This window comes from Orbicella franksi, chromosome 11 (genome assembly GCF_964199315.1).
Source record: "Orbicella franksi chromosome 11, jaOrbFran1.1, whole genome shotgun sequence".
Lineage (NCBI taxonomy): Eukaryota > Metazoa > Cnidaria > Anthozoa > Scleractinia > Merulinidae > Orbicella > Orbicella franksi.
In genome coordinates, this window is record NC_138155.1 from 15,297,463 (window position 1) to 15,324,152 (window position 26,690).

Sequence of the window (26,690 nt, forward strand, 5' to 3'; positions counted from 1 at the left end):
TTTTGTTTTTTTTGCTGGGTTTTAGTATACATTGTGAAACAACAGTTACACAGGATTTGGCCACGGTAACAAAAATGGCACATGGAGGAAAACCATTTTTCCTTTTCGGTTACATATTAATGACAAATGGGGAAACATGATTTGCTTGTAATACCTTGGACAGCAAAACACCAATGCAGTTTACCACATTAAATGTCAAAGGTGCTGCATGTGATCTTTTTTATGTATCCATGGGTATTAACCATGGGAAATTTACCTCTGAAATTATTGGTCATACTCACTAAATGCAGTTTCCCGTGGTAAAATGGTCATTTACCACGGTAAAGAGTTCTGTGTAACGGAACCCTAAGGGAGCGAATTTCTTGGAAACTTAAAAGTCCAAACATGTTTCTCCAGTTACTGTTTTTTTGTCTGCAGCTTGGGATCTTATAAGCAGGACTCTACGGTATTTTTACTCAACGTTCATCACTACAACGTGACAAAATGTATAACAGTATTCACTGTAAAGCTACAATTTCTCTGATTTATCCATAGCACATCAACTTTTATATGACTGAAATCCCACAGAAGTTTGCATTGCAGACCAGCTATTTTTTAATGTGGATACTGTCCGAATGAAGAATTAATTTGGACATTTTGCATAACAAATACCTTTGCCTCTTAAAAGTGATTTTACTGCAATATTGGTTAGGTTTTGAAACTCTTTCTGTCATTGACTAGTATATGCTCTTGCATTGCCCATTGGGAAGAAAATCCAACTGTGTTAAATCTTAGCTACATGCCTACGAAATGGATGGGGCAAGAATACTCTCACTATATTGAGTGGGAGTTCACCAATTTTTACATCCACTATGGGTTACAGAGGTGTTGAGACACTTAGCTGTAAAATTCAATTTTCAATATTCAGGGAAAAAATTTTCCTACATCCCACGCCACCTCGTTGTACACCAGATTGAATGGGTGGCTAGCCAATGGTATCAGAGAAATATTGCTAGATGCATTTGAAATAGAACAAGGGGCTAAATATTATAAGTGTTTATCTATTGAATGAAGAGTGGTGTTCCAGTCACCAGGGATTATTGTTCTGGATGTGTTTGTTTTAGAGACAATATCTGTACATAAGTTCTGTGTAAACAAAGTTTGCTGTTGGGAATCACATGGAGCATAAATGGAAGCTAGAAAAAAATCTTTGTCACCTAGCTTGATTTTTGCGATAACCAATCTACCGTTTGGATCAATAGACAGACACTCTAAAGAGAACAAAGAGGTTGCAAGAGTTTGCAATATGCAAGTACCTTTGGAATGTTTTGTACTGTGTGAGAAAAGTATTTTCCCACCCCATTCTGAAGCCCAAGGGACTTCATCTTCCTTTAACGAAAAGCTTTCCTGAAGACAATAGAAATCTGCTTTTTGATTCTTGAGATACAAAAACAATGCCCTTCGCTTGATGTGATTACACAACCCCCTTACATTCAATGATAACATTTTGATGAATTTCTAGGTATTCTACCGAATAAAACCTAACACCAATTCTTAAATGCACAATAGCTATGCTAACAAACAGCAACAAAGGCTTGAGCCAGAGAAAAAATAAGAAGAAAAAAAGAAAACGAAAATATGAAGACAGACAAAAATACTAGTAAAGTTTAGAGATATAAATGAGCTACGCTTAAGAGACTAACTTAATTAGTAATCGCAAAGGTAACCAAGATGAACGAAAGAATGACGAAATGAAGTTGCACAGTAGTAGTATATAGGGGATTAACCAAATACCGTTTCGCAGAGGGAGCTTTATTTCACCTTATCGCAGCCCCCACCATCAAGTCCGGCCCTCACAAGCTCGGGCCGGTTGAACCTGGGGGCTGCGAAACGGTGAAATTCAACTCCCTCTTTGAAACAGTATTTGGTTAATCCCCTGTATACTACTAACAACAAAGGAGGGACCATATTAGAAACAAGCGAGCCCGCTGTTATACCACCTGAGCCGGCATGACTCAAGCGCCAAACAAGTGCGGGTGGCTGATGCAGGGCCAGAAAGAAAGCTGCGGAAAGTGTTGTCATGGGGCGTATTGCGGGCAGCACAACTACCAGCTGAAAAAAGGAATGAAAATGCCAGAGCCTTGCAGAGTTTGCGGAGTCGATCTTCTGTGCGACTACCGTCTCTGTAAGCCCTGCGGGGATAACACGCTAAAACAACATCTTATCTGCAAGCGAGAAAAAGCAAAAAAATTTTTCGAACTTGTTTTGCTCAAGCTGAAAGAAAGAAACACACCATTTAGAGAAATATATCTTAGGTTATAATGTAAGGCACTATGGCTTACAACAATCAAGAAAGACTGGAAGAAGAACTCACAAAAATAGATCCAGTGACATTGCAGTATTTGAATCAACTTCTTGCAGAAAATGCGCCAGCGGTAAGAAAGGTTGTCCAGAACGTGCTGGAGGAACCAATTTCTCAGGAAATGCAGGCGTGTCTGCAAAAGCCACTACTTCTGAAGCCTTACCAGGCAAAACCTCCTCCACGCCAAAGAAAGTCAAGAAAAACGCAGGAGCTTCTGAGGGAGTACGACCCCTTCCCTGCGTGGAAAATCAGAACAGTGACAGACTACCAGAAGGAGATTCTGGATATGTTCCACGATGCAGAGAACGAAGGGGAAGAGAGTACAGGCTGGCTTTACATTCGGTGGCGCTTCATCAGAGGTCTGGGGAGAAACCTAACACCAGACTATGGTGAAGATACGCCAAAGAGTAAGCACGTCATTCTATCTGAGGCACGTTTTTGCGTACCAGTTGTGCAACATTGAGGATGGAATGGTGATCGTGTACTACTCGAACCCCAAGGGCTCACAGTGGTTTAACAAACTGGAAGACGCAGAAAAATGGCTTATCACCCAGGAAGAACTGTGTCTCGGCAACGAAAGAGTTGAAAGGCCCAGCACAAAGTGGGTTTCCGAAAACTTTTTCAACGTTGACGTGAAGGTTGTGCTTGACAGGCAGCCGTTGGTGGGAACAGGGCCTTTGCCTGACTGGCTGTGCAACCTTGCCCATAGCCGGTTGATGGTATCTTTGGACGTATATAACGACAACCTATGCCTATGGCGGTGCCTCGCTGTGCACCGAGGGGCGCGCACAGATTGTTCCACAAAAGAAGCCCGAAGAATGGCTCAGAGTTTCTATAAGCTCGAAGCTATTCCACCAAACTTCAGAAAAACGTCTCTAGATGAGTTGGACAAGGTGGAAGCCCATCTGAACGAGGGCTCGCCAGTCTCATCTTGCCTCGGAAGATGTGTCTATGAGCCAGAGCATTTGGTAGGAGGTGAAGTGGTATGGCATCTCTAAATAAACCCGAACCCCAAAGTCAAAAAGATTGTGACAATAGGTGTCTACAAAGGCCACGCTTTCTTGATAAAAGACATCACAAAGCTGGCGAAAACCTATGCATGCACGCACTGCAGGCAGAGGTTCACACAATCTTGTCATCTGCAATAGCACCATCAAACCTGCAGCACAGGAAAAACGGTAATCTTTTGCCCGGGGACAAAAGTGGAAGCACCCCTGACGGCCTTCGAGAAAGTGATGTACCCCCCAAAGGGCTCAGCATCCATTCAAGCAATTCTGTGGCTGGAGCAAGAAGTGAAGCGCCGGGGAATCCACATCCACCACACAATGTCCAGGCATGGGGGTGAGAGATGGCTTCTGCGAGGAAACGGAAAAATGAAGGCCTCTCCTGTTGACGGGTACAACCAAGAAACGAGGACAGTGTTCCAATACCACGGCTGCCCCTTCCACGGATGCCCAAAATGTTACCTGCGCTATCGAGAACAAATGATTCTGAATGGTGGGAAAATGGCCAAAGAACTGTACCAAGCCACCCTGAACCATACTGCATTTCTGCGGAAGATGGGCTACGAAGTAATCGAAGCGTGGTCTTGCGAAGTTGGCATTCTGAAGGGGGAACTCGCGAAGAAGGAGAAAAGTACCCGCATACGATAATTTATGATTTCGAGTCGTGGGGTGACAAAAACTACTGAAAAGAGCCGACAGGAGTGTTGACGATCGAAAACGCCCACATCCCGATCTCAGTCAGCATTGGCGACACCCTCGAAAGAAAGCCCACCCACATCTGTGAAAGAGACCCCGCGGAGTTGGTTGGAAAGTTCATGAAAGAGCTGGAGAGATGCGGGAAAAACATCCAGGACCAGGTGCGCTCGGAGTTCATTCCAGAAGACGTGCACCTGCTTCCAAAAGAGCGGCGGGAAAAAATTTGCGAATGGTGCGACCAGGTACCAATATTGGGGTTCAACTCGGCCAACTATGACCTCAACCTGATCAAAAACTACTTTGCCAGTGTTCTCGCCGAGGAAGAAAAGAAGATCAGGGTCGCGAAAAAGGGGAACAAAGTCATGTTCTTGCTCACAAGGGGGGCCTGTTTCCTTGACATTATCAACTATCTGGGACCAGGGACAAGCTATGACAAATAGGTGAAAGCTTACGGATGCAAGACAGTGAAATCGTGGTTCCCCTATGAATGGTTCGACACCTACGAAAAGCTGGATTACCCCGGGCTCCCTGAATACGAGGCCTGGTATTCAAAGATGAAGGGCGGCTATGTTCTAATGCGGGAAGAGTGGGAGGGGTGCAAGTGGTTGTTCAAGAAAAGGCCATGCGCACCTTCAAAGACTGGCTGATTTATTACAACAATCTTGATGTGGAGCCAGGCTTCGAGACGCTGGAAAAGATGAGAAACTTTTACACCGAAAAGGGAATCGACATTCTGAAAGACGCGGTGGGCATGCCAGGGATCAGTTTTCACTATTTGCTCCACGGGGCATTCGAGCGCAGCACAGATCTTTAGAGCCCAAGCAAAGAGGCTTACGAAATGCTCAAAGGGGCAGTTGTTGGCGGACCGAGCCTGGTTTTCACAAGACGGCACGAGGCCGGTGTGACATGGATAAGGTTGCATCAGTTCGAAGAACCGCGTCTTTGCAAAAAGATTCTCAGTTTCGATGCCAGCGCTCTCTATCTCTCGACCTTTCTTAGAGAAATGCGTTGCGGGAAGGAGAAGGTCATGCACTACGACGATGACTGCCAAGCGGAAGCGGCCGAAGTTCTGATTTGCCGGTTGAAAGCCAGGGAGTGGTTCGGCTTCGCTGAAGTTTGCATAGAGATCCCAGAACGTTTTCTGGATTGAGTTCGAACGCAGCCGGATGATCACCCTTTGCTTGAAGTGCTATTTCGCCGACGAAGGAGAGGGGGGCGAAAAAAAGAAGTTCAGCACGAAGGGGATGTCAAAGAAGCAGAACGAGATCACGTGGCAGCGGTTCAAGGAAGCTTTGGAAGGTAGCAAAGATATGGCAACCAACCAGGGTTTCAGGATGCGGGACAATCTGATCGTTACTTACGAGCAGGAGAAGCTGGGGCTGAGTGCTTATTACGACAAGCGGTGGGTGCTGCCTGACGGGATACACACCGAACCAATCGAATATCACATGTAGTTCACGTCAGCTGGAGGAAGAGTAGTGTTTGGAGGGACAACCAGCAGTTCTTCACGAACAAAGCTGCGCTTGGGCCCGTCGCGAAGATAGTAGAGAACGGGTTGATCCGGTTTGGAAATAGATCTTTCAATACTGTAAACTTTCAAAGACCAGATTGGGTCTGTGGCTCTTTTCACACCCCCTTCAAGCCCACCGGGCTGGTAGAGATAATGAACTTGAACAAGAGAGGGGAGTATTTTTTCGTTTTTTCCAACAGGCCTCGAATGAGGTGTTGACACCCTTACATAAACAGCTTTTTCTCTGATGGCAACGGCTGGTTTATTGCCAATAAGGCTTGTGACCTTGTTGTTCAAAGCCGAAACAACTTCAGGAAGTCTTTTCACCGAGGAAGTGGACCGCTTGCCCTCAGGGAGTTGCATTTCCACAGCGTACTGGTGGCCAAACAAGTGCTCAGCCAGAGTGCGGTTGAAACGTTCAACAATGGCCTGGTCGCAGTGAATGTCAACCCGCCCGCGCCGGATATGTGTTTTGTGGTTGTCCATCTCTTTTGTGACAGCACCCATAAAATCGCGCGTGGGGTCAACCTGCAGCATTTCAGGCCATTCGAGAGGCCCGCGCTTGTAAATCTTCTGAAAGCAATCCATTGGTTGGCGCTGAGGCCGCTGCTCTTTGGGCTTTCGCCTTCTGTAGTCAGGGCGGGCTCAGGGGGCTCTGTGGCACCTTTCACCTTATTTTCCCTGAGAGCCCTATAAGCCTCGGTATCTTTCTTCTGTTGTTCCCGTGCCTGCCGCGTTCTTTCAGATGTCGCTTTGCCAGCAGCAACACGCTTCGGATTTTTTACATGCTGCATGGTTGGAGTTGGAGTTGTCACTTGCTGTGTGATATCGGCGGCAGGCACTGCCTGGGTCTCGATGTGAGGTGCGCTCTCAGATGGTTCGGTTGACATTCTGAAGCGAACGGTATTCTAAGCAAATGAAAAAAGTTTAATTAACAATTTGTCAGCACTCCCTCAGTAGTTGTTGATGAATGCTGACCAGTTATTCTGCAGTTGCTGATCTGGGTACTCTATCAACGCCCTCAAGCGGATATCCGTGTTCATCACAAGAATTGTGGCTCTGTTCCGGCAACTGTGGACTAAAATCAATATGTTTTGTGGTGATCAGCGCCACGTTGGCCGCAGCAAGAAACCGGCAGCACTTCAAAGCAAGGTTGCTGGCCAGATTGGAGAGCTCTTTGTTTAAGATGTAGTCGTTTCTGAGTTCTTTTTGGTAAGCGTCGATGTCTTTGATTTTGACGGTCATTCTGACCACTTTGGTTGATGGAAAAATAAAGCTGTCGATCAGGCTTTCTGTTGTCTTTGAGCCCAGTTACGTCTCGTAGCGTTTGGTGTATTTCTTGACCTCTTTGTCGCTCAGGCGCTTCACCTGCTCGTGGGTTAGCTCCACTCCGATGGCCTCTTTAGCTTTGCCTGTAGACACCAGCACGGCCAGCTGCTCGCGAAGAGCAGGAATGTCAGGTCCGGGGGCGGTTGGAACAAGGCCACCTGCTGGACCACTCGGCTCGGGCTCGGTTTGAAGAAGGTTCATAATGTCTGCTAATGCGGCGTCTTCTCCAGCCATTGTGCAAGGCTATATACAACATTCATTTTTTTAATCAAATAACTTTACCCCGTAGGGGTGGCGAAGTGAGAAAACGAGATAAGAGAACTTTCGCTCTTTCAGCTTTGAAACCAGACCTTTGTACTCATCTGGGAAGAGTTCGCCAGTGTAATCATCAAAGATGGCTTTTGTTGTCCTGGCCAAGGGGGTGTAAAAGACGATCGCCGCCACGTTCTCCCGGAAGGAAGATGTTATGCCGGTCAACTTCTGGGTCAGCACCCAAACGCTGATGCCCATATGGCGGGCAGAAAAGGCGAGATTCACCAGCTCGCCTGTACACCCTTTCACATCTTTGGAGGCTGCACAGTCGTCAAGGATTATGATTGTGTTGGTGCCCTCGGAGTCTTCTCACGAGCTTCAACCACTTTTCCACGTAGTGCTGTTCGCAGACTATCACATCCATTCTTGGATCGTTTTCGCCAAGCCAGTGGTAGGTCTTGTTGTGCGCAAACGTTGGACAGATGAGCACGATGTAGTTGAACTTTCTGCGGAAAGGGCCGTAGAGCTGGTCCACCACGAACCTCGATTTGCCTGAATTAGTTGGCCCCACAATGAGAGCATTGAAGGGTATCTTGCTTGGGTCCATATTAATCCTGTACAGATTCCTGCTGTCTGTCAATAATGTTGAACTGTTGGTCAGCGATGACGAATACGTGGCAGTTGAAATCGGCTGAGAATGCTTTCCTCTCGATTTCCAGCTGGACACCGTCTGTACTGTTCACAAGGTGCTTGCCACTTCTGTGCATTTCTTGGTCCGCCATGGTGCGCATATCAATTAGAAGCCCGAAATTATCTCCAGTGTAAAACTTTGTTGCATCCATGTGCTTCGTTTTATTTTTTCCTTCACGAACAAGTGTTGGGTCTCTTCCCACATGTCCTTGCCTTCGACACCGCTGTTCTAAATCATGTTGGGTGAGCTGTTGATCATGATGGTGACTTTCGTCAGATTCGGGAAGACGTATTTTTCTGAATCTCTGGTGCCATTAGCATACGGCTCTATGAAAAGTAGCAGGATGGGTTTTAGCGACCTTTTTTGGGCGTCGATTTTGATGTTCTTTCTCGTGTTGCTGTTTTTTTTGAAGGTCACCACTTTGAAACGCATCACGTGGTCATAAGGGAACTCTTTTCCACTGGAGTAAACTCTGTATGCCTCGTCTGCCAGAGTCTAGCTGCGTATCATTTTGTACTCTAGCTGGATGTTGGTCAGCTTGTATTTCAGCTGGGTTGTATCAGTTCCAATGACCACATGTTCAGCTTCAGCAAGGGTTACTTCGAATACGAGGTCATTGTAAAGGGCCTGGGGGTAGAAAACGCCGTGATCAGTTAGGATCTGATGGTCAAGCCTGATCTGGTACTTGCTTCTGTAGACCTTATTCAGCTTGTTTTCCACGTCAACGCCCGAGGTTTTCTTGTCTCCCGCGTCTGAGTGGATCTTGCATAGATCCTCGCTCTGAATCCCTTCGAGAATCCATTTGTCTCGTTCTTCCTGCGAAAGGAAAAGGTCATCAAATATTTTGTAGATGCTGTAGCTAACCGTGTCTTGAAGGGTAGTGCCTCCAAACCTCAAGTGCAGCCTGTCAATGAGCGCCCGCAGACGTTCTGGACAAGGAAGTTGTTGGCGTGCCCTCCAGAAAGGTCGATGCTAAAGATAAGCACAAGCGAGCCTGGCATCAGAACCTCGTTCACGTTCAGCTTGGGTACTGAAACATAGAGTGTGTCGCCGGGGTTGGCTTCAGTGCGGGGAAACGTGATCCGCTTGACTGCATGCTCGGCCTGCATGGCGAGTAATGTTTTTTTCCTGTACGTTGCGTGAAGATTCTCTGGAACTGACATTGTATAATACACCAACGATTATTTTCTAATTTAAAAAAAATAGGCTTGAAATATCGCTATGGCGGAAGGCGGCGACCAATTTGGTTACAAAGACCCGGCCGTTGACAAGCAGCTCGACAACGATGAACAAGAGGTTGACACAACCCGTCCTTTTAAGCCACGCGCGGTGTCCACTCCATACCAACCTAGCGACCCCTACCACGGGGGCGAACAAACAGAAATGCATACAATTCTGCACGAGCAGTCCGGCCTGCCTGACACTTCTTATGAAGAAACCCCTTTGTTAGGCACGGAAGGTGAACAGCAAAGATCATGGGACAGTTTCACGCGTCTTTTTCCGCAAGCAAGCGCAATAAATCTAGAAACTGAATACAGCAAGACCCGCCGACTGCAAGTCAAAATGAAGGGCTTTGGCAAAAAACTTTATTACCTCTTCACCAAAGACAAGAGTACAGGCAAGGAACAGCTAAACCCATATCTTCCAAAAGAGATCAAAGACTCTCTTGGCCCGATGGCACAAGAAGCTATTGATCAAGAAAAAGAGGCCATAAGGACCGTCCAAAAAGATTCGATAGACACTGAAAAGCAATTAAAAGAGGCGGAAACGCTCGCCGCAGAAAGGGAAAAAACCTCACAAGAGGTTCAGGAGCTTAAGCAAAGAATAGAGAGAACCCAAGCAAAGACTGATTCAATTCATGTTGAGCAGGGGTCCAATGTTGAAAGTGAAGCAGAACTGCGCAGGCAGAAGCAACTGCAAAAGAATTTACAAACAGATTTAGAAAATGTAAAAAAAGAGGTGGCGGCGCTTGAAAAACAAGCAAAAAACAAAGAAAAAGAAGAAGCAAAGGTCGACAGACTTAGAGCAAGCCTCGCGGCAAAAGAAAGTAAAAGAAATACACTTGAAGAAGGGCTGAACCAAACAAAACCGCTGGACGACCTGAAAGAGCAGGAAAGCGAGCTGCAGTGCCAAAATGAGGAAGACCAGGCAATCATCCAAGATGAGAATCCCTCGCCCTCTGACAAAGAAGATGCAAGAGAGAGGGTGGCAGAAAGAAACGAGGAGATTGCGCGTTTGCAAACTCAGATCGTGGAAAGGGAAAGGGGGCGCCCTCTCTTGGAAAGGGCCAAGGAAATCTTCAAAAAACATGGCGTGATGTTGTCCGCTTTTCTTCTCGCCGCCGGGACCACAATCGGCGCTGTAATCGGGGTCCTCACCAGAGGTTTGAAAGCCACCGGCAAAGCTTTGGGAAATGGCCTCAAAGATATTGCCGCAAAACTCAGTTCTCTGCTGCCCGGGCTGATTAGGTCGATTGTGAGCTTCCTCTTCAAAGCCGCCGGGCAAGTCGTCAGATTTCTGGCCGAGCATACCTGGCTGCTTATTCTTGCTGCGGTGGCCTTTTTGTTCGAAGAATATTTTAAGAAGCAGCGTTAACTTTACCTCCAAGCCATGAACAGCAACGCCGATAATCGAAGTACACCTACAATGACAGCTGTTTTGTTTATTTCATGTTGTGGTGTTTCATCTGGAGCCGTGGGCTCTATTTTTTGCACCGTTGGCTGCGCTTGCTGAGTTTCGGATGCAGCTGCTTTCCTTGATTCGGCTGTTGCGGCTTTGTGTATCGGGTTGGACGGATGGCTGTTGGAAGCGTTAATTTTTGATGGGCCGCCTGCCATTAGTTTGAGGCCAGCTTTTTTTGTCTCTGGGTTTACCTCGTTGTTCAACCCCAGTTTCATCCTGGAGACCGCCTGTTTGAGGTTGTTGTTGTAACCGATTGTGCTTGCAGTGTTGATTATCATTTGCGCTGGCACGAGCCAGGTCATGGGCGCAACAGCGAGATTTAGCCTGACCTTTTTTTGGTCCACTGCGAGCTGGTACCTTTGCACGCTCGCGGCCAGGTCGGGCTGTGTGATCACGCTTTCCACCAGTGCAAGGAACTCGCTCTGGGCTTCTCTTGCTCGGCCACCCGAACTGAGAATGCTGCTGCGGACGTTCACCTGCGTGCCTAGGACACAGTAAAGGAAAGCCTTGATTGACTGGTTGATTCGCGCTAAGCCCGCCTGCGTCAAACCTGATGCTGTGTTTGGCGCGAACCAGTCCGCTTGGGTATCAGAAGCGGCCCCGGCTCGATGTAATAGATCAGGTTTCCTTGAATAGCTTTGCCGCCTTCATTGCTGAATTTGTTCCATCCCGGGTATAGGTAGTCAGTTTTCGACGCACCGCTCGCATAGATGTAAACGCTACCCAGGCCGTGGTAACTTTGCCCCGTGTGTGAAGTGGAAATCACTTGAGGGGTCAATACTGAACTTGTTGCATAGCCTTTTGTACGAGGCAATGTCGTAATGATTATTGTATTGGTTGAAAGGCAGGTCTCCGGGCAAAGCACTCATGCTCTGAATTCCTCCTACCTGGAACAAAATTTGCCTGACTGTGAAATACACGTGGAATTTGTAGAAAGCTCTTATCTGCGTGGAGAGATTCATCCCACTGTCAAAGATTTCACGAGAAACTCCGCACCCCTGTGTCGTGCACAAAACAGCGAAGTTGAGCTGTTGCGGCCAATATTTCATGTCAGGCCCTCCTAACCAGTGTTTTGATTCGGCTGCAGAAGTGTGCCTCAGTTTGGTGTCTTGAAATATTTCTCGGAATTTTGTTGTGAAATATTGGTCAGGCGTGACGCAGATTTGGATTGCATCGTTGAATATTTTCTTCAAGCTTGGCGCTTTGCCGTCGAAAGGTATTGCAGGGATGAACAAAGAAATTTTTGAACCGAGCGGCGACAATTGATAAGGAAAACCACCGCTGTCTCCCAAACCGAGCGCTTGTTTCATTTCCTCGCTCCAATATTTTCTGTCTGAGCCGAAGACGCTTTGAAACGAGCCTTCGCTTTCTTTGAAAAACACCTCTGCAGTTACGTTTTTTTTCTCGTCGATCGTTGCTTATGAAATGAACCTGCTTCTGTCCGCTTTTGGAAAGCGGTTTAAAAAGTTTGTCCACGCCTTTTTCTTCACGGCATCTTTTTTCAAAAACTTGGGATCATCGAACCCGGGATCTTGATTGATATCGTCCCACCATTTCGGCATTGTATTTGAACATAATTTTATTTGTTGAATATAAAAATGGTTGTTCTCACTATTGTCACGCAACAGAATGGACAGACTATCTATTTCGAAGATCTGCTCCCAGAAGCAAGCTATGCCAGACTTTTGAGTTGTTCTTTTTTCAACTCGTGGCATAATATGAGTCGTGTTGGGAGAATATTTTTTAAAGGAACTAATGACATGATTGCATCATTACCTCAAGGGCATTACAATGTTGAAAGCATCGCAAAAGAACTGAAATCCAGTTTTGAATATTATAAGAAGACAGAAAAATTGGCTATAGAAACGAATAACCCCAATTCTGTTCTTAAAATTACAAACCGGGATACATCATTAACACTGAAAGAAATTTCAGTTGATTTTGGTTTGGCCAATTTTCTTGGAATTGGGAGAAATTTAAGGAAAGAAGAATATGTCAAAACGCTTAACAGCTCGAGTTGCTACTTTATCCACTGCGATCTCGTCGACTCGACAAAGAACTTTTTGAATGGAAAGAAGTCAAACCTTCTTGCCAAGGTTGACATCAGAGGAAAGCCTTATGAAAAAGTCAGCTATAACATGGACTCATTGCAAAATGCTTTCTGTGACTGCTCTATAGGCGAGTTCATAAATAGCATCACCATTAGCGTCAAAGATGAAAATGGTGAACTCTTTGATTTCAAGGGATTACCCCTTTTTGAATTAGAGTTAAATTAAATTTCTATATATACGCAATGTCTTCGGTGAATCTGTTGCCTCCAAGTGCGCCGCCTGACAAGTGTCTATCCAGTGGTGGCGGAGCCTTCTCAAAATTTCTGCTTGCAGAAGGTCAACGAGATTTCCAACACTTTGGGCATTGAGGGCAACCACTATCGCCTCGTTGCTAAAAAATACAAATGCGCGAGAAAGTTCGTTAATTGGGGCGCCACAGGCTCCAGTGTTCTCTCGGCAGCATTTTCCAGCGCAAGTTTTGGCTCCGCTCTGTCTGTGGTTGGCCTGCTGGCAGCAGTTCCTCTTGGCGGCGCTGGTGGATGCTTCACTCTTGTTTCGTCGAGGCTGATTGTCACAAGCAAAGAGCTCGACTCGAAAATAAAGAAGCATCAAGAGATCACCACGCTCGCTATTGCCAAGTGGGACACCGTCAAGAGACTGCTCTCAAACGCTTTGAACAACAACGAGGTGTCTTCCCACGAGTTTAACACCATCCTTTCAGAGTTTCAACAGTACAACTTTCTGAAAGACCAGGTCCGAGCAAGGATGCTTCGCCAACCATCAAAGAGAGGGCTTACCGAGGTTGATGTCAATAAAATGGAGAAAGACATCCGTGGCAGAGTTGAAGCGGAAATGATAAAAAATAAATGAATCCCCCCCGCTTCGAACTGACTTTTGGAAACAAACGGTTGTGGTTGCATGTTATAAAAACATGATTGTCTGCTTCCACTTGGTTGCATTTCTTGCCCACGAGTATTTCACTCCTGAGTGGCAAAAGAGGCTCGTCATATTACACGTGAGGTTGTTTCGGCTGTGGTTGAGGCGGATGAGGTTTTTCTCTAAAGCAGTATGCCGTTGGAAAGGAACAACTTGTGATAATCATTAACATACCAGGAACATGGTTTTAAAAAACCTTTTTACTCAGGGGTGGCTTCAATGAGAGGTATTGCCTCCATCTCACAGCTCAGCGACATTTCATGAACTGTCCCCTCATCCAAACAGTGGTAACATTTCCCCTTGAAAGGGCAGTCGGGATGTTTGAAACATATTATCATGGGGGGAATCTGCTGCTTGAGTTTGCAGAATGGCAGTTTTAAAATGTTCTCGTGCACCTCGCCCCACCCCATTTCCTTTTTTTCCTTTATTTTTATCGTGATGAACTCATTGAGAATCATCTCTTGAAGCTCGGGAAGGAGGTTTTGAATGGCCTCGGAAAGCCCGCAGCTTTCTTTCCGGCCCCGCATCAGCCACCTGCACTTGTTTGGTGCTTGAGTCATCCCGGCTTGGGCGGTATAACAACGGGCTCGCTTGTTTCTAATGTGGTCCCTTCTTTGTTGTTAGTAGTATATAGGGGATTAACCAAATACTGTTTCAAAGAGGGAGCTGAATTTCACCGTTTCGCAGCCCCCAGGTTCAACCGGCCCGAGCTTGTGAGGGCTGGACTTGATGGTGGGGTCTGCGATAAGGTGAAATAAAGCTCCCTCTGCGAAATGGTATTTGGTTAATCCTCTCTATACTACTACAGTTCTTAAAAAAAATACAAGACAAACACCGCACTCAGTAAACAACAACAACAAAAAGTGACCACGCTGGGAGGTTTGAGAGTATTTCCAATTTCCAAAAGAAAAAAGAAATTCTACTTCCAAACTTTAGTTCTGCAAAGGAAGGGAAGCAAAGCAAAAAAGTGCTACCCTTTCTCCTCCCCGTTCGATCTCATTACCCTCAAAATATGCAAATTTGCACTTCGATACGATATTTACAGTTTTTGTAAGATCTCCGCAAAACGGTTAATTACAAATTTTTAAGATAGTCTTCACTAAAGATCCTAGTGGGGGATCCATCAGGCAACATTTTTACAAATATCTTACTGTCCAAGGACCAACAGCTAAGAAGTAAACCCTCTCTCCGCATCTTGTTTGCTTGACCCATGACAAAGCGTTTGTGACCTGTGAGGTTTCATTAATAAAGATGCGATCTTTAAACTCTGGAATGGATACCGGGCATCTTGGAAATGCACTTGACATTTTCACTGTCTTGAACCTTGTTCTTGCTTTATATAGTTTGGTTTTAACTTTGTGGCTTCCAAACGTAACGATAATTGCGGTATTGCTGTTTCTTCTTTTAAGATGATGCAATATTTCTATATCATTTGATGAAATGTCAACATCTAACGCATTGGCGATTGTGAGGACCACCTCCTCCGTAGAGCTGTTTGCTTCTTTTGGGGCACCATAGATTTCCAGGCTGTTTTTTCTTGTATATTGTTCTAAGCTATCAAGGTTATCCCATAAGTTGTATATTTCATCATCTTGTTTATTAATCTTAACTTTTACCGTGTTGAGTTCATGTTCCAAAGCCTTGATCGTGTGTTTATGGTTGCAGCCCCAGTCTTGTGGAACAACTTTCCCTTGTCAGTAAGGCAAGCCACGAACGTTAACACTTTTAAGCGTTTAGTTAAGCTTCATTTGTTCACTAAGGCCTTTTAAGATTTTATTTTAAGTCCGATTCTAGAATATGTTATAGGATTTTAGGTCTTAAATTTTAAGATGCATGTGTAGTTTTAATTCTCAATTTGTAATTTTTAAGAATTTATCTAATTGTAATGCGCTTTTGACTATTTTTATAGGAAAAGGGCAATATAAGTAATAACTGTTGTTTTTGTAAGCGAAATGCCTGTTCTGCTCTAGTCAGAGCATGTCTCCAGAATTATAACCAAATGTTTTAGCGTTCTCACCTACTTTGTTGAATCACTCATTGTAGAACATTTGCCAAAATAAATTCCATTGCTACCGTATAAAAAAAAATTCAGATGAGCTCCCAACGCTAGTCTAGTATATTTGTCTCAAAACTAAAGGCAGAGGCAGTCAGTTATGAAATAAACACAATAGTAAAGCTTATGCCATCTAGTTCAAAATGACTTGTACACGTTCAAAATGTGAAATCTTTAACAGAAAACGGTAGTAGTTTACCTTGATAAAGAAAAGAGCATGCATTTTTTCGGGATGTTAACCAGATAGAGCAAAGGACAAATAATCAAACATTAATGCACTAAAAGTGTTCTGGTACTTGGGGGCCAGTGAAAAAAAGTGGTTTAACCGACATTTTTACTTAAGTTAGCTCAGTCTTACAGACGAAAAAGCAATAACAATACCTACTGAAGCACAAAAAAAAATGCTTAAGTCACCGCTTATTGAAACAAGACTATAACCGTGTTAAAAGTGGACAGCTATATGCGCTGCAGAACAGACTTGGAGTACAACAAGACAGAAGACTTAAGTGATGCATGACTTGGAAAATCTATCAGAACCTCCTTAATATAAATTTGCTAAAAGCTGTTGTAAAAGCATTTTAATCCTACTAACAGCTCATTTTTGAAAGCCTGGAGTCTCAAGCAGCTGTAAGAAGAAGAAGAGACGATGTTATTTGAAGTAATTTTGAAGTAATTTGAAGCTTGGGGGCCGGCTGAATTAAGATGAAAATTTACCTCAAAGTTGAAGCAAAATCAGCTCAAATTCAAAATTTACTTACAAAGAATTGTGTATCTGATGATCATGTCAATATACAACCCCGTGATTCATGACAATAAAGCTTCAACATCTTGAGACTAACCTGCATCATTTGTCTTCTTGTGTGAACATCTTGGTAAAAAGGTAAAGTCTGTATATGAGCCAAGTGGCCCATCAGGCCGGAGCTTATCCCAGTTTCTGTAGCATGAAGCGACTAGGAGTATTTCTACTCCCCCCTGAATGGGATGCTGGTCCATCGCAGGGTTACCCCCAGCATTAAGTTCGCCGGTACCTATTTATACACCTGGGTGGAGAGAGGCACTGTGAGAGTAAAGTGTGACTTGCCCAAGAACACAACACAATGTCCCTGGCCAGGGCTCGAACCCGGACCACTCGATCCGGAGACGAGCGCACTAACCATGAGGCCACCGCGCCTCCTGTATGAACATTTTGAAGTTCAGTAAATCAAATGCCAAGCTCCACTTCTTTGGGCCTTTATCTCATTCTGTTCACACTTTGATCATTAAAATATTCTTATCTGAACTCCTAACAAACATGAAGAACATCCATATTGATAGAAAATGGGGTAAACTTGTTACATTCTTTCATCTCTCTTGACAAGATCTTTTTCACAGGGTAGATCGCCCATTTCAAAACCCGCCGCAGTGCATCACACAAATTGCACCGAAATGGCGCACAAATGGTCAGCACACAAATGACGCTGAACTCATAATTATAACTCGATTACCTTCACGTATGAGCGAACAAAATACCCATGTTCTGGTACAATCTTGCTACCAGTTCATTGAGAAATTCTGTTACAGTAATAGACAATGAATAGAAGTATTTGATTGCCATTTAACCGTACTTTGCAGATGGTATTTTCTGGAAACAGTGATGCTGAGACTGTCGTCACTCACTGGTTTGCTGCTGATAGAAAGATCACAGCACGATTTGTTCGAGTTGTTTGCTTGTCATGCGATCCGGATTTGATTTGCTGTTTGAGATTTGAGGTGTTTGGATGTGATGGAGGTGTGTATATATTTTCAGTCCTTTTCCAGAAAACAAAGCTTCCTTTATTTCCCAGATCACAACCAAATGATGATTGACTACATAATTTACATGTAATACAAGGCAGCATTGCCTTTGCATCATCATTTTGGATGGTATTTTTTTGCAAGTGGATTTTTTTTATGCCTGTGGCTCAGAGAAATGCCCAGTCAATTTCTGGGGGTATGGGCACTAAAAATCTAGAAAATGAATTGGCAAACCCAAGAGAAAATGAGGGGACAGAGAGGGACATTGAGGGCGTTGGCTGGAATATGTCAATTCCACTAAAGTTATTTTTAGTTTTAGACGGAAACAGAAGTCAATTTCCCCAGACGTCCGCATAATGCCTTTCACCCCAGTGATCAGGGAATTTTGAAAGGGCGGTCTGTGTGGAAATACGTTTTGTCAGTAGAAGCGTCTAAAGAAAAATGATAGATTCCACAACCTCTTTGGAATAAAAACACTGGGTGGAAGAAATATCAAAGATTGTCCCCTGAGAATTTGAATTGAAGAAAACGGCGATGACAACAAGAAAGAATTTACATAACATAAAATAAAGTACTGTTTCAATCTGTAGGGATCCTCTAGACGCAGCGACGAAAGAAATCTTAGCCCACCAAAGAAAACTGTTTTGGTTCCCACGACAAAACTATTTTTGAACCCAAGTGACAAAATTGCTCTCAACCCAGCAACAGGAGTAATTCTGGCTGAGCTGCATGTAAAACAGTTTGGAGGGTGGCGAAAGTATTTTGAATCCAGAGACCAAAACAACTTGAAGCCTAGCGATTAGTGACAGAAACTGATTTGAATACTATATGACAACAAAGCAATTCCCAACCATACGACAGAAGGTTATTTGAACCTTAAGAGCACGGATGAAACAACTCGGAGTGTAGCAATCAGCCTACAAAATGACTCAACAAAACAACAGCTCGGAGCAACTGAAGTGATCAGCGACAGAAATAATGTTGATTAGTGGTACAGTGACAAAATAGCCTGAAGCCCCACTTGAAGGCACAGGGGATACGGACACTACATTTTGGTTATTGTGTCCAATTAAAAACGAAAAATTCCCATAAATACCACATTTGTATAATACCCAACCACAACAAGAAACATGTAGAGTTAAATTTTACATTTAGTCAAGTGGCTCTTGTAAATCACATGTGAGTACCGACACTACAGGATTTTGGCAACCATTTAATTAAGTCTCAACTTTGAAGTACAATAGACTTTTTTTCTTACTGCATAAAACTAGAACATTAAAATTTTTACCAAGAATATAGGTGTCAAATGCACTCAGAGGTATTTCTAGTGATATAATGTTTAACTTTTCGAACAAAACCTCTTTTTGGAGCTAAAGGTTCTAAAATACCATTTTGCATAAGGTGGTATGGTTAAGCAATCTGACCTCAGGTCAAATATATAACTGCATCCACCAAAAAATGTTTGGATTTCATATTTACACATATCTAAGAATCCAAAGAATTTACCCTCATTTTCAAACAATGCACAGTCATTACTTACAATGAAGCAGCCAAAAATAGAAAATTTCAAGTGGCCTTCCATAATTCTAAAATTCTGGCGGGTCTAAAACACAGGTCACAGGTTATTGTTTTACCAATACTGGAACAACCTTAAACCTTTACTAATACTAACCTTAAGCCTAAACATTGTCTTAGTGTTAAGTATTTAGGCCTAAAACATTGTCTTAGTGTAGTACTTAGGCCTAAGGTTAGTATTAGGAAGGGGTTAAGGTTGTTCCAGTATTGGTAAAACAATGACCCATGACCTGTGTTTTAGACCCTCTGACCTTCTCTACTTTTTTGACAATCCATATTACAGATGCAGTGTACTTAAAATGTTTGTCCCTGGACACCTTTTATGATAAAAGTTAGAAAACACTCAAATGGAACAAGTTTTTTACAGATTTTTCAGCCCGTAACATAGACACTGAACTTTGCCACCCTGATTGTGTTTTAGCCAAGTTTAATGCTTTTGTTACATCATTGTAAAACAAATTGTGCAAGATATTGCTTGGTGTATCAACATGCATGTCTCTCTGTCACAGTTTTCACATGAAAAATTGCAAGAGTGCAACTTGATTGTACTTTAAGCAATGCTCACTACAACAAAAACAATATTGCAGACTTGCCTATTTTCATGGGTGGTGCACACTATTAACTTTGTAGAGTTGGTCAATTACGTTGTTTGCAGCAATTGGGAGTGAAAGATTACTTAATGAATTTACAAATCTGTAGGCAGATTTGTTAAAGTGGTACTATGATGAAAATCGCATCTTTCTTATCGCAGCAATGTTAAAACATAAACAAGTAGCCTGTGTGAGAAGAAAAATGCTGTTTACTATATTCAGATATCTCTTTTCGTTCCAGAGATATTCAAGTTTTAAAAATATATAAATTAGCCCAGTGATGATGTCATACACTCAACCAAATTTTGATCAAAATATGATGAAAAAAGATATCTCAGCCAATTTGTATCAGAAATGTTTGATTCTTTGTAGTAAGATTCTACTAAATGTGCTCTACAATATGAGCTTAACAGTTTGGTTACCATGGCAACATACTGGGTTCCAGACCTCGCCAATATTAAAGGCGTTTCTGGCCATCTTTGGCATTCCATTTCGATATTTGCAAATGGTGCCTCATATGCTTGATCCAGCAAGCATATAAATATGTTAGCTCAAGTTTGTGGCCTCGTTTAATGTTTTGTGAGCTGAAAATCACAAACAATGAAATCAAGTGGGTGGGGACCGGAAAAGAGTGAGTTGCCATGGGAACAGAATTTTTTATAGCCGTAGGTGTGTTTCCTCCAGAACTATTAGCCTACCAAGTTTCAATGGTCTGCACTGCAAATTGACCAAGATAGCTCTATTTATATACTTGATATAAAATTGGGTTGAGTGTAATACGTCATCAGGCATCTCATCTGCATATTTTACACATTTTTCAAACTCAAATATCTCTGGAACTAATGCGGATATTTGCAAACCGTAAACGGCGTCTTTATTCTTTCATGGAATTCTATGTGATACACCAAAAAATTCAAGGGGGAAATATTTGATCACAGTACGACTTTAAGATGTCCTCCTCTTTCAGGAATAATTTTCTCACTTCTTGTTTTTCTGAGTTTTAGTGTGGTACAGCATGTAATCCTGCAGGACTTTTGTGCCAAAATTGATTTTTTTCGCTGTTTTGCACTAATTTTGGGTCGAATACTAAGAATCCAGTGGGGTTGAAATTTTCTTAACCTGTCTTCCAATGTTTCTGTTTACTTTAGGATTTAATTCATGCTACTGTACTTTATGCTAATTAAATGCAAAAAAAAGTTTTGCTGGTATCTTTGCTCTTACATTCAAGATACACAGACCAAACTTTATACAAGGCTTGCTCTTGATGATGTACGTTGTATGACTCAAATTGGTTACCATGGCAACCAGCGATGAAAATATCATTGACTCTTGTTAGTCCCATAGTAACAAAGCAGACGCTATTCACCTTCTTTCTGTTATGTATAATACTAATGTATAGTTCTGTTAAAAGTGTTCTTGCATAAAATGTGACTAAAGTTCTTATGCACTAAGAGTTTAATCCTCCTCCTTGGGTGTCATCTGTGAATGGATTGGTACAGTTTTTTCCAAAGCATTTGCAGTGTCATTTACAGCAGCTACAGCGTCGCTTGCAGTCTGACTTGCAGCCACATTTGGTAAGCTCGATAACAGCTTGGGGTGCAGGGAGAGACAGGCACATAATGGGAACGTATGCTCCTTGGTGTTTGCTCCAGCCATTCTCTTTAATGGGAGGAAGATCTGGGTAGCTGACGGTATAGCATTTGTTGTGCATGGCCATGAAGTTTACGTGCGTGATGTGTGGGAGTTAGGAAACATGTGTTGGAGGCAGCATCTCACTTTCCAAGTTCATGGATTGAAAGTGCTCCTACTGAAGTTCAGGAAGGGTAGTAGGACCTGCTTTGCAGTACACTTGGCAGACAAATTTTTCTAGTTCTTTAATCAACTTGAGTTGGCAGTTCTCTGTTGGCTATATGGTTTTGGATAAGACCCTCACCAAGCTCTCTGAAACAGTCGATCGCGGGATAGTCGTCACTGAGTGCCATGTAAGCTTTCACCCAGGTCTTCTTCATGATACGAACAAACTTCCCTTCCTAGTCGGCTCTGGAGATGTGGTACAATCCAATCAGACTTTGACACTTGTGTATTCCAGTCGCTTGCACTCGCTGAATAACATCAATCTCTCTGTAGTTTGCGCCCTTGCCTGTCAAAAATTTCAGGTTATTCAGGTTTCCATGATGTCCTCTGAAAACCAAGTCGAGCAGCTGGACTAGTACATCAGTGTTCAGCAAGGATACCCAAATCTGTTGCAACAAATGCTCATCTAGTGAATGCAATGCCTGGTTAGGGATCAGCATGTCTGCTTCTTTGTGGGTGTGTTCTTCTTCACAGTCGAGACATTTGATTTTGTCATCATAAACCACGACCAGCTCGATGACTGTGTTGCTGGAGAAGTGTGCTAATAATCCATTGGCGAACAAAGTGAGCAGCATGCTTTTGGACTTCAACAATGACAGAAGGTCCTTGATGGACATGGTGAGCTATCCTCATTTCCAGATGTATCTGGAACTCGACAGATGTTGTGGATCTTTTTCGGTATGTCTTGTTCTTCAGGGGGCTTGTTCTTCCAAGTAGCGATCAAACACTATTCGGCCTTCATCAAAACCAGACACCATTCGCTCAATATGCTTGATAAATGATTCTTGGAGGTCAGAAATCTTCAGGAGTGTGCTTGTTTCTTTCCGACCTGTATGCAAATCATAAACACAAAATTTTATACAAAATATTATTGTTGTTGTTGTTGTTATGGTTACCTTGAATGACAACCATATAGTATTAATAACAAGTATTTGATGTAGATTTCCTGTTGCTGATGGTGTTTCTAGTTGTGGCTGTTGGTTGGCCTCCTCTATCAAACATATCAGGCTGGCTTTGTCAGTTGAAATATAAAGAGATCCATTGACTGTGCATAAGGAATGCATTAACGCAGCACCACTGTCATTAATGGTTTCCTGGAGTCTTGGCACAAGCTCTGGCCTACTTTCTTGGATTATGAGAAACCTGAGTAACTACCATTCTTTAGGCAGTTTGATGACTTTGTCCCCTACATGAACTTTAGTTTTCTCCATCCAGTTTGAGAACGTCTTCAGTTTCAGCTTTTTCATGGCATCCCATAAGGAGTGCTTAGAAGATGGCAACAATCTGTCTTCAACAAATTCTTCAAACCGCTTTTGGCCTTTCTCTGTGTCGCCTGGGATATCTTCCTCTGCTTTTTTTGGCACAAGAGCTGATGACACCACACTCTTCAAGGGAGACTCAACTGTAAATGGGTTGCCTTCGCAGTGCAGTTTTATCGACTGGTGGAGTTTCATGCCATTTTCTTGCGTTCTTACAGTAACATCTCCAGAGAGCTGGTAGTGCTTGTTCCACTCAGGAATCTTGGATACTTTAGGAAAGCTGTTGAGATACGCTTTACCATGTGGGCAAGATGCAGTGACATAATAAGAAGGTGGTTTAGGGCGACTTTGTCTTGACTTAACCCACCCATACCCCTGTGGATCTCCTGCTCTAGTGTCTGATCTGTGAACAACCTTGTGAATGGGAACTCTGACTTTGCTACAACAAAATCCCCAGACTTCAATGCCTCCCATGTCATAGGGTCCTCATGCTTGAGTGCATTCATCTCCACGGCGTGAACTGGCATTACCCAAGTGTAGTTAAGGAAATTGTGCGCGAAGAAGTGCTTTATGATGCATTCCAACGCTGCCAGGTAGCCTTCCCAGTTCCCAGAGCGGCAAGCATGGATGAGCTGTTACAGGTTGCCCACTTGCTTGAGGTACTCTAACATAAATCGTGCAAGACCTCCAAGTCCTTGATCTTCATGCTCTTGTGGTTTGATCTTCTCAGAGTACCAGGCTGGATGTCATCGTAGACATTAACCATCAGTGGACTGCGCTCATGTAGGGCCTCTCTGAAGGATAGGAAGATTCAAATGAAGTGTTTCATTTTATCCAGATGTTCACCATTGTCTGTGTTAGCCTTGCCCATATAACCTCCATTACAAACTTGCCATCGAGAGGAAAAAACTTAACTTTATTATACCCATCAGTCTGTTTCCTGCACTCACGATTTTGATTTGGTACATGTGAAATGCGACATCTGAATCAAATGCTGCATTTTTTGATTTGAAGCGACTCAAATTGGTATTTGATTCGGCACATGTGAAATTCGACGTCTAAACCAGGCCTAAGTGAAAAAAAGCCATAAAACTCCACACTCTAGGCGTGTTTTCTCAGTTTTGAGCCCTAAAAAGAAACTTGTCAGCTTTAGCAGCACATGTAATCATTCATTGGTGAAAGTTTATTAAAAATGCACTGTTTTGCTTTAGAAAAATGAGAGTTCAAAAATCCAAGATGGCGGATCCAAGATGGCCACCACCAGTAATAGGTAGTTAATCCTGATGTCATCGCTGGTTGCCATGGTAGCCAATTTAAGTTATACAATGTGCATTATCAAGAGCAAGCTTCATATAAAGTTTGGTCCATGTATCTAGAGCAAAGATATTTGCAAAACTTATTTTTAGCATTTAGCTAGCATAAAGTGGCATAAATTAAAGCTTTAAGTAGCCAGACACATGGAAAGACGGGGTTGGAAAAGTTGAACACCGTGGGATTCTTATAAATCAATCCAAAATTAGTGAAAAATAACGAAAAATTAATTTCGGCAGGAAAGTCCTACGGGAGCGATTTTTGGACATGCTGAACCGCACTATTTTCACCACTTCAGATGCTGCATTCCATTCGATTTTGTCTCCTTACTGTTCCCCCCTTTTAAGTTTTACTGCCAACCAATTTCTTTGCCCAGTTAAGTACTATTTCATCTCACTCAGCTTGATTATCAGTTAGCTTTCAAGTTATTCTGAGTGAATTCACCTAATTTTCTGTTTCAAGTATCTTTTTTTTGTAGCTAAGAATGTTTCTGTTTTGGTAATAAAGTGTGTGGTTGTCTGAAGGTAGATGTCTGTATGCAAGCTATTTTGTTGCTGATATGATAACAAATCTTATGTATTCTGGTCACAGATACAAGAAATCCAGTTGGCTTAATCCATGGCCAGTTCTCTCCTCGATATGTGCAAGTCAACCAACACTATTTATTTGACAAGGAATATATTTACGCAGGTCAAAATGATCTTACCAAAGGATGGACAGTTCCTTGCTCTAGTGATGTTGGTCCACCAATCATTGAGTTAGAACTCAAAAGTCTTCATCTCTTAAGTGCATTTTCTGTTAGAGGCTGCACAGAATTTTCACGCCCACCTCTTATGATAGAAGGATTCATAAGGAACAATACAGAACGTCGTGTGTATGACTGGGTAGCACTCAAGAAATACTACAGTGATGTAACTTGGCATACTGTAAGTGATTACTTTTTTCATAATTATTGTTTATAACGTAGCTGACAGCAATTATTTAACAATATTGTTTACTACATATTTACTTGAAAATATTGGTTTAAGATGTCGACAGTGTACCATAAACCTCATTAAATGGATAGTGTGCACTTGTCTTATTTTCCTTTTGATTCTAGACCACTTGAGAGAGTAGAATTAACAATAAACAGAATCTCAGTCTCAATCTCATCGGAAGAATTGTATGGAAAAGTGTCATTTCCATTTCGGTTCAAAGCTTCATATGCATAAAATTTTTCTCACATCTAAATTTTAACGGCTTCAATTTATCATTCCTGAACTTAGCCAACAACCAACTTCCAACACAAGGATTTCTGATATTTTGTCTGTGATGAAGAATAAATAACAACCAGTAATTCCCTAAGCTGGTGCAAACTGTGAACTCCTGAAAGCTTCTTATAGTGTACAGTGTTTTGAATGCTCTAGTAACGTGTAGTGGCCATTTCTGGCTATGTCAAGCTGACCACCGCAACATTAAAGCATAGAGTGGCAAAAAAAAACTTGAACAGAAAGGGAAAAAAACAATAAAATATTGTCCAATGTCACTGATGATGCAGTCTGAACAAGATGGAGACGATACTCCACTGTCAAAACTCTAAAACTGCATGGAAAATGCATACTATAATTATCATAAGGCAGTCCAGATACAACACTGTATTATAATATAATACAATATATTATCATAAGGCAGTCCAGATACAACACTTGATCAAAGTTTGTCTAGAACCTGAATGCTAGCACTTTTGGAGAATATGACCTAACAATCCATACAGTTCTCAGCCTTCAATAGTCTTAGTAACTTTTAACAGTGACTCAAGGGGCTCCTGGATGTATTTATTTTTGGACTTCTCACTATGCCATCCTCCCTGCTGTTGGAACAGCCTATCAGATGTACCCAGGGCTGCTGCTGCTGATGTTTCTCCCTCTCTAAGACTATGGATATCGTAAAAGCCCAGATCCAGCCTTTCTTTCTGCAGCTCCTGCTTCGTTAGTTCACTAGCCTGACTATAAGACATGGGCTCCTTTCTGAGTTCCATGCTCTTCTTGGTCTTCTCAATTTGACAAAAAAACCTTGAATTGCTGTCATGCCTACCCATCTTTATGTACTTCTCGATCACTGTAACAGGGCATGGAGATATGTCGCTGTGTGCTATGAAAACCCAAGAACCATTACAGAACTGGTTATTCGTCCTCTGTGTATTCAGTGGTTTGACTACGATTTTCCTGCCAACTTCTGCTACCTGTTGGACTAATGGGTGATGGCGCACATCTGGGTAACCTCTTTTCTTATGAACCCACCTAGCTCCTTAGATGGCAGATTTGAACACTGAAAGTGAACTCCCTTGCTGGATAAGATGCACCAAGTACAGGGCAAAGACAGGAGGATCAGCTGGTAGGGTAACGGCATTACACTGAATAGCCTGTTTTTTCCACGTATGATAGGCCTGGAAATAACAACGTACTGTCTTTAATGCTCTATCTTGGACTAAGATACCTGGCAGAGACTTCGCCAACTGCTTCAGTTGAGGATGGTTGACAACCTCCTTGCTTAACCAGACAGACAGGTTCACTTCCTTCTGGACAGTCGCACTGCAATTGAATTACGCAGATAATAAACAAGAAATTCCAACACTTGCATCTATACTATTTCATCAACAATAACACTACCATCAAACAACAGGTGCAACATAATGCAGGTGTAGCTCCATCCATCCCAAAATTCCTCTGCTACCACATAACCAACACAGCAACATGTACTCTTGTGTAGAATACCATTCTTTCAGTAGCATGAGTAACCCCTTC

General features: G+C 42.9%; 1 protein-coding gene and 1 pseudogene across 3 annotated transcripts in view; one reads left to right on the forward strand and one right to left on the reverse strand.

Moving 5' to 3' along the window:
• LOC145460650 (neuropilin-2-like) overlaps positions 1–26,690 on the forward strand; it is an 80,426-nt gene that overhangs the window by 9,074 nt on the left and 44,662 nt on the right. For all 3 annotated transcript variants that reach the window (XM_081445529.1, XM_081445530.1, XM_081445531.1), the window contains 2 exons: positions 17,157–17,313; positions 24,499–24,833. In XM_081445529.1, the coding sequence (XP_081301655.1) occupies positions 17,157–17,313; positions 24,499–24,833 (492 nt within the window). The remainder of the gene's footprint in view (positions 1–17,156; positions 17,314–24,498; positions 24,834–26,690) is intronic.
• Positions 18,747–22,429, reverse strand: LOC145460666 (uncharacterized; annotated as a pseudogene).